At 36.6% G+C, this 14,797-nt stretch overlaps 2 protein-coding genes across 3 annotated transcripts in view; both read left to right on the top strand.

Moving 5' to 3' along the window:
• Positions 1 to 1,353: 1,353 nt before the first annotated feature.
• LOC117934508 (ATP synthase mitochondrial F1 complex assembly factor 1) lies at positions 1,354 to 8,064 on the top strand. Its single transcript, XM_034856223.1, has 4 exons — positions 1,354 to 1,736; positions 3,208 to 3,287; positions 3,367 to 3,425; positions 7,190 to 8,064. The coding sequence occupies exons 1-4, from the start codon at positions 1,440 to 1,442 to the stop codon at positions 7,492 to 7,494; spliced, it is 741 nt and encodes a 246-aa protein (XP_034712114.1). The 5' UTR covers positions 1,354 to 1,439; the 3' UTR covers positions 7,495 to 8,064.
• A 1,821-nt stretch (positions 8,065 to 9,885) lies between these two features.
• Positions 9,886 to 14,797, top strand: part of LOC117904498 (apoptosis inhibitor 5-like protein API5) — a 29,237-nt gene continuing 24,325 nt past the window's right edge. For both annotated transcript variants that reach the window (XM_034817128.1, XM_034817127.1), the window contains exons 1-3: positions 9,886 to 10,224; positions 10,313 to 10,474; positions 14,640 to 14,739. In XM_034817128.1, the coding sequence (XP_034673019.1) occupies positions 10,138 to 10,224; positions 10,313 to 10,474; positions 14,640 to 14,739 (349 nt within the window). In that variant the 5' untranslated portion in view covers positions 9,886 to 10,137. The remainder of the gene's footprint in view (positions 10,225 to 10,312; positions 10,475 to 14,639; positions 14,740 to 14,797) is intronic.

Genomic DNA, 14,797 nt, shown 5'->3' with positions numbered 1-14,797 from the left:
GGATTCCCATTTGCATAGAGGCCGAGGGCTTCTTTTCTTCGGCTGTGAGATCTAATTAATGATGAGTCAGAACCCATCGGCAAGAGGTCAAGCAAGAGGTACCATAATTTTTTCCTTTCTTTTTGTCATTTCCACAAAAGCCCATACAACACACTGTCTTGTTTCTTTTCCTTCAGTTTAGTTTGTCTTTGCTCTGTCTCAGTACCTTCTCTAGAAAATAAATGTCAAAATAAAGATTCAATGACTCTTAGGTGCTTTAAGAAAATGGGAAGATGGTGGGAGGGGGTTGCATGCGAGGGCAAGTTGTTTACTTAATAACTGATTTCTTTTGAAAAGTTTTATGCATGACAATGCCAAAACCAAAGCCAATGCCAAGTGCTAGCACACAGGAACAGAGAACTGCAAAAATGTAATCAAGAGCAAGGAAAGTACTGAAATGATGCGGGCTTGTTCTTTTGAGGCATTATTATATGAAGGTATAGCCAGCAGCCTGAGGTGGATTCAAGTCAGCCTGAAGCTGCTAGAGCCCGAGGTGGTGGCCTCCATGCAGCAGAAAGAGAGGCCAGTTTAGTATTCAACTCTTGAATATCTCTTTCTTGGATAGGGAGGTGGAAGACTCTGTTGGGGCAGATGTGGCAGGATGTAGAGTGGGAGCCCATTCAATCCACTACAAATATTGGGGTTTGAGCTTACTGAACCAGCAGTTTACACAAAAGCACACTCATCTAGAAATCAAAACTTTATACCCACGGCCAAAATCTCCCACCTTCTGGCAATGAGTACAATTATGTTTAGCTGAATGTCTTGGTCTGACGTGTAAGCGTGTTGAAACAATCTAATTCCCAATAATAACGGTCTAATTCTAATTTTTGAAGAAGTAGTCACCACCCCCAAATAATAAAATTCCTCTTAGGCAAAGCACGATGAACATTTGAACTAGCTTCCTAGCATGTCACGGTAAAGCACTATGGTGTGTACAATGTTGGCTGCAGGCCTAAAAGCAATGGACATGCACCAGTTCAAGGGCCAAGGATTGGTCGTCTTCCTCTGTGATTGAGCAGTCCACCAATCTCATTGGGTTTAAGATTTTTCATAAAAATTGAATGGAGAAATCTATATGATAAACACGTAGATAAATTCAACCCATCCAAACACATCATGTGATACTAACAATTTAACAAAACTCACGTGACAAGCACTTCAAATTTCAGGCTGATGCTCAACAATATAACAATCTCGAAAGTGGGCCGAAGAAGCCCATCCCAATCAAAGGCCAGGGCTCCAAATGGAAGCCCATTTATGTAAACCCAAAAAGAGCGGGTTGAAGGAGTGAGTAGACCGGGTCATCCGGGTTCACTCACTTTCTAACAGTGAAGCATCAGAAGGGTGAAATTTTGTGAATCCCCTTCCCAAGTGTTCAGATTTTTTGGACTCATACAATGCAACGAGTATCAGGAAGAGTGTCTAGGATCATAACCTCTTCAGTGGCAAGTCTCCTCGCCCGTGCTTCATCCACCCAGTCGTTTGGTACCTTCTCTGTGAAACCAAATTTTCGGAAACTGCAACAACAAGGTATTCCAGGTGATTTTCCGAAATGGGGTTCACTTGGGTTCTGCCGGACCTTAGGTTTCGCTTCCGGGTTCACGCCGTTGCAACCAAAGCCCTTGGGTTCAATTCTTGATATCGAGAGGGTAAAGGATCGCTCATCCGAGGACATCGCTTCGATTTGGGATGATGTAATAATTTTCATACCCTTACCTTTCATTCTTATTGTGAAATTCAGATAGATATGTGATATTTGGAAATGGGTTTTTTTTCTTTGCTTTAATTTATTGCTTTGTTGATGAATTTTGTGGCCTAAACTGCATTTGATGAATTTGTTGGACAAATTGACTATGAGAACAGTTTGCTAGTATACAAATTTGTTATTGTGATTTATGGGCTCTTCATGGACGCCCATGAGGTGTTTGAACTACAGCCGCTTTGAGTCATTCCATAAAAATGAATGGCCTTGTTGCATTTTACATAGCATTTCAAGATAGAGATCCATCATCCTGAAATGGAGCTATCTAGGAAAATAGCAGCCATCACAAAAGTGTGATAACATTTTCTTTTCAGAAAAACCAAGTAGGGGCCCATCACCACCCTATTCTACCGATGAATTCTCACATCAAATGCTATGGAAGATGCAATGCAGCCACTCTGGTTCCACTGAATGTCCAAAGAGATTCATGTAGTTTTGCTGGACTACTTTTATCGCGCTTACTAGTTTTGTGTCAAAAGAAAAATGTATTTTCAGGATTTGCTCATGTAGTTGACCTGGACTTGAATGCATTATCTTTATTTTTTTTTCTTGGAATCTAGATTTTTGAACTTTGATCATGATATAGAAGATTAGCCCAGCCCTACTTTTCACTCCCTTCCCAGAGCATAAAAAAGGAGGAAGGAGCTCGTTTTTTGCAAAGGAGCAATAGGAGGTTAATTTCTAAGTTTCTAACACAGCTATGAAACTGTTTTATTTGATCATGTCAAACCAAATCAACGTGTTCCTTGGTTTCATAGCCATTAATATGGCTGTCTTTTGATGTGGTCTCACTTTTATTTATGTATAAGGATAACTTTATCGAAAGCACAGAAAGAGGTGCAACCCTAATATATACATAGTACACGGGAGATGCTGAATGGAATTCTTATGATTTATTATTATTACCATTGAGCTTCAGCATTTTCAATGTCCAGGGTCTTGTGTTGCTTGATGCTGTGAGACAGTGAGACAGTTTAAGTAGTACATGAGTGAAATATTTGCCTACTCGTATAAAGAGTGTGTGGTGATTCACTAGTTTTTTTTAAAATTTGCCCTCCAATCTCAAAGCATATTTTACATGGTGAACCCAATCTACAAGAAGGCCTTTAAACATCTACAGCCTGATTCAGCAGGTGGCCAATTGTTTGAAAAGATCCCTTTAAACATCTTCAGCCTAGGACTGTGCCTCTAAAATATATATATTATATTTGTTCCAATCCTCATGCTTGCATGTTTTGGTAGGTTCCTGATTGTTAGGATATTTGTATCATTAGTATGACCAAATTGGGTCTGTTTTATGTTTAATGATACCATCACAATTTCCGGCTATAGGCCTTAGCTTGTAAGATCTCTGATTATGTTTTATTCTTTATTCATTTTTGGATGTGGTTTTGTTACATCAGTATCACTTGGGAAGAGGTCATATTGCTGCATCCATGAAACCGAAACTGTATCATCTGTTAGAGCACAGAGCAGCAAATTGGTAATCCATTTACCTGGTATTTTTGTTGTGTATGTGGTCTTTCTTATTCCTTTATTCTTACTTCCATCTATCTTTGTAGCCGGCATTTTGTCATTCCTTTGTGGAGAGGAAGTGGTTATGCAACAATGTTCGCTCAAGGTTCGATCTCTAATTAATAGCTTTTTTCATATTTTATGTAGTGATTTTATACTGTTAAGGGGCCTGTATGGGAAACTTGATTTATTTGTGGCAAGGAAAGTTTCCTTCCTTTGCCTAATTAACCTTGTTGGTGGACTAGTCTATATCAAGAGACACAAACAAATTAAGTTTTAACCTCTGCAATGAGAAGCTGAGATGAGTTCATAATTTTCTAGCATAGTGACAGGTAAATCTCACTTACTTTAGCAATAATAAAGGTAAAAAGAATATACATACCTACATACATATGTATTAAAAAATAAGGTTAAAAAACCTATGGAGATCAGCCTGATAGACACTTTGACTAGACAACATAGAACTTCCAACCTTTGAATAGTGATTGGAATCTGTCACTCTACAACTTAGTATTAGTTCATAATTATAAATCTGTTTTAACAATCAATTGTCTTCTCCAATGTAGTCAAAGCATGTAGGCAAAACCTAGTTGGTGCCACCTCCTCACATGAGGAAAACCTTGGCAATGCTTGGGCAGTATGAAAAATAATAAACAGTAATAACAAAATAGAAATGAGAATAAAATAAAACTATTGAGATTATAATTCACGGACCATGTTCTGAATATGTTTTATTAGATTTCTGATATTTGTTGCCTATAAAAAAAACTGATATTTGTTAAAAAAGGAAATAAATTACGGTTTTGTGTTTGCATTCCTGTTGATACAAAAGCCCTTTTTTCTCCTTCCAGTCTTTTGTCATTAAGGTTTAGATCCATTGCTTGAGTTAGCTCTTCAAACTTAATTCATTAGCAAGTCATATAAATTCTGAACTCCAAATTTGATGCAGCAGAAAACAGGAAAAGGGAAAGAACACGTCTAACCCAGGGGAAAAAAATCTGGAGTTCACCAGAGATAGAGAAAAAAAAAGGGATTTCTATATTACTGAGATTTTCCTGAATGCAAAGGACAAAGACCTCTTCCCTGCATCTTTCACTTCTATTTATCATCATTATCCCATTAATCTCCCACCAAACACTAATAGTAAAAAAAAAAACTAGAAAACTAATATAACCTGGTTTCTCAAGTAGGTGCATTAAAGTTAATTTTTCCGCCACCTCATTGACTTGACTACTCTCTTGGGACTAGATGTCCTGTGTCAAAATTTTATCTTTTAGGAGTGAAATAACAAAGTTTTATCTCAAAATGAGGTTTATACTTAAGTGGATGTTTCATTGCCTAGTGCCTTATTGTCTATATGCGTCCCAATTTCCATGGGGACACTTCCATGACCTCCTTGGCATCATGTTTGGATGCAGTTCTCATAGCCAACGAGATAGTGGATGAGAAAAGAAGAACAGGGGAGGAAGGAGTTGTATTCAAAATTGACTTTGAAAAGGCCTATGACCATGTGAGTTGGGATTTTTTGGATCATGTGTTGGAGATGAAAGGGTTTAGTCTTAGATGGAGGAAATGGATGAGAGGTTGCTTGTCCTCGGTTTCTCATGCAGTCCTAGTGAACAGTAATGCGAAAGGGTGGGTTAAGGCATCTAGAGGTTTAAAACAAGGCGACCCTTTATCACCTTTTTTGTTCACTATAGTGGCAAATGTATTGAGTAGGATGTTATTGAAAGCTGAGGAGAGAAATGTCTTGGAGGGTTTCAGGGTGGGTAGGAACAGAATAAGGGTATCCCATTTACAATTTGCAGATGATACCATTTTCTTTTCCAGTACTCGAGAAGAGGATATGATGATGCTTAAGAATGTTCTGCTAGTGTTTGGGCATATTTCTGGTTTGAAAGTTAATCTTGACAAAAGCAACATCTATGGCATTAATCTTGAACAGAATCACCTTTCTAGGCTGACCGAGATGCTTGACTGCAAGGCTTCTGGGTGGCCTATACTTTACCTAGGTCTTCCTCTGGGAGGGAATCCTAAGGCGAGTGGCTTTTGGGATCCTATGATTGAGAGGATATCAAGGAGATTAGATGGGTGGCAGAAGGCGTAATTATCTTTTGGAGGTAGGATAACCCTCATTCAATCTTGTCTCACCCATATGCCATGTTACTTTCTCTTCCTGTTTAAGATTCCCGCCTCAGTGGCAGCAAAAATTGAGAGAATGCAAAGAGAATTTTTATGGTCAGGCGTAGGGGAAGGCAAAAGAGACCATTTGGTTAATTGGGACGTTGTGTGCAAGCCGAAGTCAAGAGGGGGTTTGGGTTTTGGAAAGATTTCTATGAGGAATGCCGCTCTTTTAGGGAAGTGGTTATGGAGATATCCTAGGGAGGGTTCAGCTCTGTGTCATCAGGTTATCTTAAGCATTTATGGATCACACTCCAATGGCTGGGATGTCAGCAATATTGTTAGATGGTCTCATCGTTGTCCTTGGAAGGCCATTGCACTAGTCTTCCAAGAGTTTTCCAAGTTTACTCGGTTTGTGGTAGGGGACGGGGATAGAATTCAGTTCTGGGATGACTTGTGGTGGGGGGATCAACCTTTGGGAATCCAATATCCAAGATTACTTAGCGTAGTCACGGATAAAAATGCTCCTATTTCATCAATTCTTGGATATTCCCGTCCTTTCTCTTAGAATTTCAATATTCGTCGAAATCTTACTGATTCTGAGATAGAAGATTTAGAAGGCCTTATGCGGTCTCTTGATCGTCTACACATATCTCCTTTGGTTCCAGATAAGAGATCCTGGTCCTTATCTCCTTCAGGTCTTTTCACAATCAAATCTTTCTTTCTGGCCTTATCCCAATATTCCTAGTCGTCTCCAGTGTTCCCTACTAAGTTTGTCTGGAATTCTCAAGTCCCTTTCAAAGTCAAGTCCTTTGTCTGGTTGGTGGCGCACAAGAAGGTTAATACTAATGACTTGCTACAATTGAGAAGACCCCACAAAGCACTTAGTCCCGACATATGTAAGTTGTGCATGAAGTATGGAGAAACAGTAGATCACCTTTTCCTCCATTGCTCTTTGACCAAGGGGTTGTGGCACAGATTATTTCAATTAGCAAAGATGGATTGGGTTTCCCTAAGGAGTATCTCTGACATGTTTTTTACTAATTTTAATGGTTTCGGATCTTCTAAGAGAGGGGTTGTTTTATGGCAAGACGCATGCATCGCGTTAATGTGGGTGGTGTGGCGGGAAAGAAATGCAAGGATTTTTTAGGATAAAGCAAGGAATTCAGGGTATCTTTGGGATTCTATTCGTTTTTTGGCTTCTCTGTGGGCTTTTTATTCTAAGGTTTTTAAGGGGATACCTCTTAACGTGTTACAACTTGATTGGTTAGCGGTGTGTAAATAGAGCGTTTGCTTATTCTCTCTTTGTATTTCTTATATTTGATTACTTGTAGTCTTGTTTTTCTTTGGTGGGAAGATTTCTCATCCTTCTAATTGTACCTTCTTTTTATCAATATATTCCGTTGTCGTTTCCTATCAAAAAATAAATAAAATAATTAGGGGCTACTAATATTGCTGTTTTGAACCTTTTGGCTGCAGTTACCCCAAATGGTTATGAAACTTTGTTTGGAGTACCAAGGCAGTAATTTAATAACAAAAGTAAAATAATTAAATCAACTTCAGCCAATTTTTAACTTGCCTGAATGAACAACCCTTTCCTCCTCTTGATGCTTGAATACCTTGGAACAAGTTGTTTCTAGTTTTTTTCATCTCCTCCTTAATCAGTAGTGTTTGTGGAACTGCAGCTTAGGATGAATACCTTAGTATGAATATTTGTCCACTGAAGCTTTTGTTCAAGTTGTCATGCAGTTCAAATGCCACACATGATTTTCACTGGTCTTGAAGATTACAAGGCAAGAGGAACTCAAGCAGCTCCCTACTTCACTGTCACTTTTTACACAGACTTTGCAGAAAGTAAGGATTTGGTGCTTATCCGGGGAGATATTGTGTTCACCAGCAAGCTCAGTGACTCAGAGGCGAAATGGCTTTTGGAGACTGCTCAGTCTTTTTATTTGAATGATGTCAGGTACAAGCTGGTTGAACGCTTCAACAAAGAAACCCGTGAATTTGAATTCAAGGATGTGTTACAAGCACTCAACATGCCTGTCTTGTGATTTTGATAAATAAAGGAAATACTGCTGACATTAACAAGAGAGGACTGGATTGGTGGAAAAATAATTATCAGCGTAGCAATTGCAACAGTAATCATTGGAGTTTCATCCCACAGTTCATTTGATAGACTGGGCAAAAATGATTCATGATCTTCAATCTCTGGGATTATTTATTATACATTTAAGAGCGCATTGAAGATTCTAGCTATAGTTTCCAGATTTACACAGGCGAGTCATCTCAGTCCTTTTTCTCTGGAATTTTCTGTGACCGTTTTAACAGCACGTTGAATGTGCTTCGCTTACATAATGTAGTATTTTCAGGTGATGAAATTATTATCTTTCTCTCTCTCTCTCTCTCTCTCTCTCTCTCTCTCTCTTCCTGAAGATGAGATCATAAGAAATGATCAACTTAGAGCTGTTTGCAGATTGTATTATGCTGACCAGTTCTTTTTGTGATGCATAATGAGCTTATCCCAGGAACTGCAAGTCATTTGTCATGGCTAAACCTAAAAGCAAACATCTAATTCAATGTGATAAATGACTATATATTAATGGAACTGCAGATTCAGGACATACTGAAGTTATTCCGTCAATTGATTTCTTCTGGATTTCTACACCAAAATTTGAAAGTACACTATTCTTTTTATTTTGAAACGGAAGCTTGAATGAAGGATCACCACCTTAGCTTGGTAAATACCAAACTTCAACTTTATTGCATCTACGCAATGAGATCCCCCACCCAAGGGATAAATTCCTAACATCATTCTTGTTAGCGGACAAATTTCTAATATCATTTGTAATGACTTGTTTGCTATGATTCTTGAAGACGAAATCTACAAGAAATTGAGTGTCACTATAAACCCATTTGTTCAAAGTAGACGATATTTATTTTTTTGATAGGTAGAATATATGATATTTATATGTACGTGGTGAACAATTAACAATTATAAATGGTAAGAGAATCAATATTCTCGTAATGTTGAAGTTTAAGTGAGTGTTTTATTGGTTCCACAATCCTATGAAATAATTTGTTTAAAATAAACAATTACAAATGTTATTAAAATCAATCTTGTCTGTATTGAAGTATGTGTTTAATTGGTTTTACAATCCTATCAAATACAATAAGAATCTCATAAAAACGTTAATTTGAGATCTCGCATCAATGAGGAAGTTAATTACTTAACATATTGAAATTAAAATAAACAAGTAAGGGTTGAGCTTGAGATTTTTTTTATTTTTATGGATTTAGGATAGGTTTAGGTATTGTCCGGTCTTACTTATGCATATGATTAATTTTTAAAAATGATTTAATTCAACTTTTTAATTTTCCCATTTTCAACACATATAAAATACTAAAATTTTAATTTTTAATAAAATAAGTTATAAAAAATTGTAATTATTTATTTATTTATAAAATGTATTTATTTTTAATATAATTAAAAAAATTTATATATACTATTTTTAAAACAAACAAGAGAATCGACCACACGAGCGCCCCATTTTATTTATTTATTATTATAGGTATAAAAATTACTTTATATAAATAGGACAAGTTAGGGTGGGCAACTTGCCCTGTTATCATTCCCAACTCTAATTATATTTATTGATATTTCTCAACATTAACATTATTTTCAAGATTAAATTCAAATTAATTGTCTTTAAAATTAAGTTAAGATGTGTTCTTCAACTGAAAAATCTCATATCCCTCACAATTACAATAGAAATCTTTTTAATGGTGTTAAAATTCAACATAAATTTAATCAAATAAAAAATAAAAATAAACCTCTTTATTACCCATCACCTAATCTTCACCATTCTCGTCGTCAACACCCTATTCATAGTTTTTCTTTGTTTATTTTTATAATTTTTACATTATATATATATATATATATATATATATATATATATATATATATATATTAAATTAAAACATTTGAATGTATGATAATTGTCATGTAAAATATGTGATTTTTTAGGGCGGTTGTGTTTGACAATTTTAGTAAAAAATCAAGAGTTTAAAAAAAATATAGTTTATTTTTTAAATATATGATTAATTAATAATTTTTTTTTTTGGTATAAGTAATTAAAGGGATTGCATTAGAAACGTCTATAAAATTATATACAAAAATTGCATTAAAAGTCAGTAGGAACTTTTAATGAAAATATACAAAACAGTAAGTAGATGAAAAAAAAAAGGCCCTTCCTTAATTGACAAACAACCGATCTATAATCAACTAGTAATGAATAGAGCTTAGCTTTAATTTGAAAAAAATATCAATCATAGACTAAGTTAATAAGAGACGTTGGATTATTAATCCGGCATTACTGTCTCATTCAAATCAGGCTTAATTGGGATAAAAAGAAGACAAATCTTATATGCAACGGGTACAAGGACCAAGACGACCTAAGATAGGAGCAAAACATCTGAGCCCTATTCTCCCCCTTTCCTCTCCCCACAGTCTTTCAAATTGTCCCTTAATACCCATGCAAAGCTTCTAAGCCTCTCTTCACCCTGCCCTAAACCCACCAATCCTGTCCTCTCAATTTCATAACCCCGTAAAACCCCACCAAAAACCCTCAAATTTTCGTACTCTTTCCTCCCCTCTTTTTCAATCCCTTTTCCGCCTTTCTTCAATTAAATTCGGAATGGCTGACGCATCAGAAGATGCCAAGGACATAGAGAAGCTATACGAGTACGGGGAGCGGCTCAACGAGGCCAAGGACAAATCCCAGGTCTGCAATTCTCAATTTTGTTGGGATTTTGCTTTGGGTTTCTTGGGTTTTGGATTTTGGCTGATTGAGGTCTTGCTTGGATTTGTAGAATGTTGAGGATTACCGGGGGATTATTGCTGCGGCGAAAGGGAGTATAAAGGCGAAGCAATTGGCGGCTCAGCTGATTCCGCGGTTCTTCAAGTTTTTCCCGGACCTTTCGGACGCTGCCGTGGATTCGCATCTGGATTTGTGCGAGGAAGAAGAGCTTGGGGTATGCTTGCTTACTCAAAAAAAGGAGGAAATAGAAATGAAAATAGGGGTCTTGTGTGGAAAAATTATAGTCAACTAGGATAAAAAATTAAGATTAAAGGGGGTTGTGTAGGGTTAGCTGTTCGAAAGGGTGAATATACCAATATGAATATGACATGCCTGGTTTATTGTCGCGCATTAGCCAGTAGGATATCACTAAGTACCCGTTGAGCTGGTATCGGTTGCTCTCGAGGATGATTAAAGGAAAAGAAAAATAATAACAGTTCACCTTACACTTCGGCCTTCTTCCCTGACTATAGAAAATCCCAAAGCTTTCAGTGCTTTTAGGGTTTTTGACACCGAACCCTGGAAGAGTAGGATAATTGAGTTCCTATACCATTTTCATGATGCACAGTTTTGAGCCATGTCCTTCACGCAAACTGGGTGTCAATTGTTAAAGAAGTGCGGCAGATTGAGAATCATCCAGTTTGCTCCCTCTAAGTAAGAACTTTGGCGTTCTCCTCTTTCCACTATTCCCTTTTAGTTTTATTCAGGGAATTGATGATTACAGTGCAATCTGTCCTTGGGTTAGTCTGCCTTGATTAGCCCAAAATTGAAAAGGGTCACTGATGAGAAGCAGATTTTTAACCTACTTGCAAGCTAGGGATGGATAAACGAGGAACCAAATTAGTGAATGACTAAAGCGAGACATAGCATCTTTCTGTTTCCCTCATGGGAACTCCTATATCTAGCATGAAAGCTCCACCACTTGAGCTATTTTATTTAGAGGAAAACCCTCAGTGGAATTCCCTAAAAGGCGTAATATTAAATGGAAAGATAGAGCTGAATTGAGGCTCCCCATCTCTTTCCTCCTCCTCCTCCTCCTTTTGAGGCTCCTCCTCTTCCTGTGTGTGCGTGTGTGTCCACCTCCTCCTCCTGTGTGTGTGTGTCTCCTCCTCCTCCTCCTCCTCCTCCTCTTCCTGTGTGTGTGTCTGTCTCCTCCTGTGTGTGTGTGTGTATTGAGGCTCCTTCTCCTCTGTGTGCGTGTGTGTGTTGAGGCTCCTCCTCCTCTGTGTGTGTGCGTCTCCTCCTCCTTCTGTGTATGTGTGTGTGTATTGAGGCTCCTCCTGTGTGTGTGTGTGTCTCTCTCTCTCTCTGTGTCTGTGTTTGTGTTACAAAAGTTTTCTGATATGGAAAGCTCCCTCTGCCTCAGGACTGAACCTTTGCCCACAATGCCACTTGATGTTCAGAACCTTCCATAATGGCTCTCCAGAGGAAGATTTTGAACAACTTTCTCAATTCCTTGATCCTAAAGGCTCTCTACAAAAGTTCTTTGATATGGAAAACTCCCTCTGCCTTGGGACTGAACTGTTGAGCTGTAAATAGAATACAAAAATTATTTTCCTATTATATTAGTTTCCTATTTCTGTAAATAGATAGTTTTATGATTTAAGAATAAGTTAGTTTCCTATTATGTATCTTGTAATTTCCTATATAAACTGTGCATATAGTCAATCTAATAGACATAATTTATTATTTTTCATCCCATATTTCGTGTCATGAACCTTTGTCCACAATGCCACTTGATGTTCAGAACCTTCCATAATGCCTCTCCAGAGGAAGATTTTGAACAACTTTCTCAATTCCTTGATCCTAAAGGATGATATTATAAATAAGGAATCCCTGTGTGCTTTGTGGCCTTCTTGCCCTTTAATATATTTGTGTTTATCTATCAAAAAAAAAAAAAAATTATAAATAAGGAATAAAAGGGAATTTTGATAAAAGTCACCATTCTACCCTCAGAAACTTGCCCTTTTAAGAGAAAAGATCCTCTCATACTTCTAAAGAATGTTGCCTCAAGTGAAATGGTTTCTCAATCAGCTCTCAGCAGAAGGTCAAACAACAAAATATGATGTTTCATTGCCTAGAATGCAAATCCCTTGCTGAAATCCAAGAAAGCTTCCATGTTTTGTTGCTAATGATTGGATGCTTCACTAAGGTTCAAACATTCATGGATGAACCTGAGATGGGAGACAACTGCAAATGAGAGTTATTAAGAGACTACCACTAGCTCCTTGTAGTATTTGGTCCATACATTTGATGACTGGAATGACATGCGGATAATGGATTTCTCTGTCAACAATCTAGACATGGGGATAACTGAATAGGATTGTGAGTAGTGGGTGCTAAGCTATGGCAGGTGCATGCACATGTATCATTTAAGTTGGTACAGATATAAGTTTTGGATTTTGTGTGTTTAACATAGGTATGCATATCAGACTTGGATTAAACACACTAGAATCAGGGCCAACCGTTAAGGAGTGTCTTATTGGTATCGACAATTTCAGTCCACAGTTATGTTTTCAGATAGTTAGATAGCCTTCTGCATTCAATCCGTGATCCTTTTTAGTGAAGTTCAGAAACTCAATTGCATTTTCAGTGTCAGGTTGTTTGTTGTCAGCAAGGATTATAAGATGAAAATTGGGGATTTTTCCATGCATTGAGCATTACCATTTTATATATTCTGATGCATTAAAAATCTGAATTTTGAGAAAATTACATTAGCATATAATTTGAAATTTTATGATGCATTTGCATGTTTCATAAGATATATATAGGGATAGTGGAATTTATTGGTTTAAATATATAATGGCATTCATTGCATGCATGAAGACATTGTTTTTCCTTGTGATTTAGATAATGGCATTATTTGCATGTTATTTGTGTTTGGTTATGGTTGGTTTCAGGATGTAGATAACATATGGTAACTGTACATAGAAAATTTGTTTGGTAGGTTTTTTTTCTTGGGGTTTGAAACGATGGTATGATACATTTTTTTTTTTTGATTTTTTGCATTGAAATGTGGTTGGCTGGCTGGAGTAAAAATGTTTTGAAAACAAAATATATATCTCAATGAGCCGATCAATCGAGCTCCACTAGCTGAATGATTGAGCTCTATATTTTCTGAAAAAAATAGTTCTTAAAAGTAGATCAATTGACCCACTTTTTTGGACTGATTAAGCAATGTATTTTTTTTTTAAATAAATGTAATCAATAATTTATTTATGTTTTGTAGAGAAAAAGATATATTTTTATATTTAAACATTATTGTTTAAAGGAAGGTTAATTAAATTAATTCTCTAGGGTTTTAGGTACACATAATTCAATTGAAGATCTCTTTAGAGAGAATTAATTAAGAGTAGGAGTATCGTAGACAATTATTTGTGGACCAGTTTACACTGAGTAAAGTTTATTATTATTATTTTTATTGGAAACAGAATTGTATTAAAAATAAATAAAAGTGCATGAGAAGGATGAAGAGTCCTCCCCATAGTGTTACAAAAAGCTGATAAAAAAAGACGAAACTTTACCACAATACAAGGAGACCTGGCCAACCTGTTTGAACTCTGAGTAAACATTATTACCATGTGATGAACTGTGTCATCTATGAATCTCTACAAAAGGCCTTTATACAAATTATTTGATTGGGTTTTGGAAAGTTGGATATGGCTACACTTGGATCTGCCTGGCCATAATTCTAAATTCCTAATTGCATGATATCACTAGTGCTGAAGACACTAGTTCTTTGGGTGACATGACAGGGATATATTGCGGTGGCTCCGTTATGCCTTCTTTGGCTTCCTTGGAATGAGAGGACTGGAATGGTATTTGTCTTTGTCCAAGCTTAAATAAGGTGTATACCTTTATTGAATCTTTGGATCTCAGGGAATGAACTTCCCTTGGTGGGGTTTGCAGATTTTATGTACTGTGTAGTTTAGTTTCGTTTTTTTCAGTGTTATTATATTTCTTTTGCCTTTTCTGAGTCCTTTTATACTCCCTACATACTTGGGTTGTGCCCTTGTTTGGAACTTTAACAGAATAATATTCCTTATCAGAAAAGGATCACATGTTTTGTTGGTTTTGCTGATTCTCATTATTTCTGTTCCTCTTTTTCGTCTTACTTAATTGAGCTTAAAGGTTACCTACTATTAAATGTTGTCATGATCTTGGGTAGTTAATATAACATGTTTTAAGCAAGTCATTCTTGCATTTTCCTGTTAGATAAGTTAGTTTGTTATCCTTGTTTTCACTTGTTATGCTTCTATGATCAACCATACACCCTCTACCTCTCTTTACTTTCTATTCTTTTCAAGTCTTGAATTTTCATTGTTCATTTATGTGTACAGGTTCGAGTACAAGCAATTCGTGGACTTCCCCTTTTTTGCAAGGATACTCCAGAATATGTTTCCAAAATTGTGGACATTCTTGCGCAACTACTTACAGCTGGTAAATTAAATGTTAAAGTTGTGTGGTTGGGGATATTTCCCTTCTCTATTGTGGATTT

This window comes from Vitis riparia, chromosome 17 (genome assembly GCF_004353265.1).
Source record: "Vitis riparia cultivar Riparia Gloire de Montpellier isolate 1030 chromosome 17, EGFV_Vit.rip_1.0, whole genome shotgun sequence".
Classification (NCBI taxonomy): domain Eukaryota; kingdom Viridiplantae; phylum Streptophyta; class Magnoliopsida; order Vitales; family Vitaceae; genus Vitis; species Vitis riparia.
The sequence above is the reverse complement of the archived record's forward strand: the minus strand, read 5'-3'. Positions and strand labels throughout refer to the sequence as shown.

Coding starts and splice junctions, on each gene's coding strand:
- LOC117934508 (XM_034856223.1), top strand. CDS start 1,440: ATGCAACGAGTATCAGGAAGAGTGTCTAGGATCATAACCTCTTCAGTG. Junction 3,288..3,366: donor GAGCACAGAGCAGCAAATTG/GTAATCCATTTA, acceptor CTATCTTTGTAG/CCGGCATTTTGTCATTCCTT. Junction 3,426..7,189: donor TGCAACAATGTTCGCTCAAG/GTTCGATCTCTA, acceptor GTTGTCATGCAG/TTCAAATGCCACACATGATT.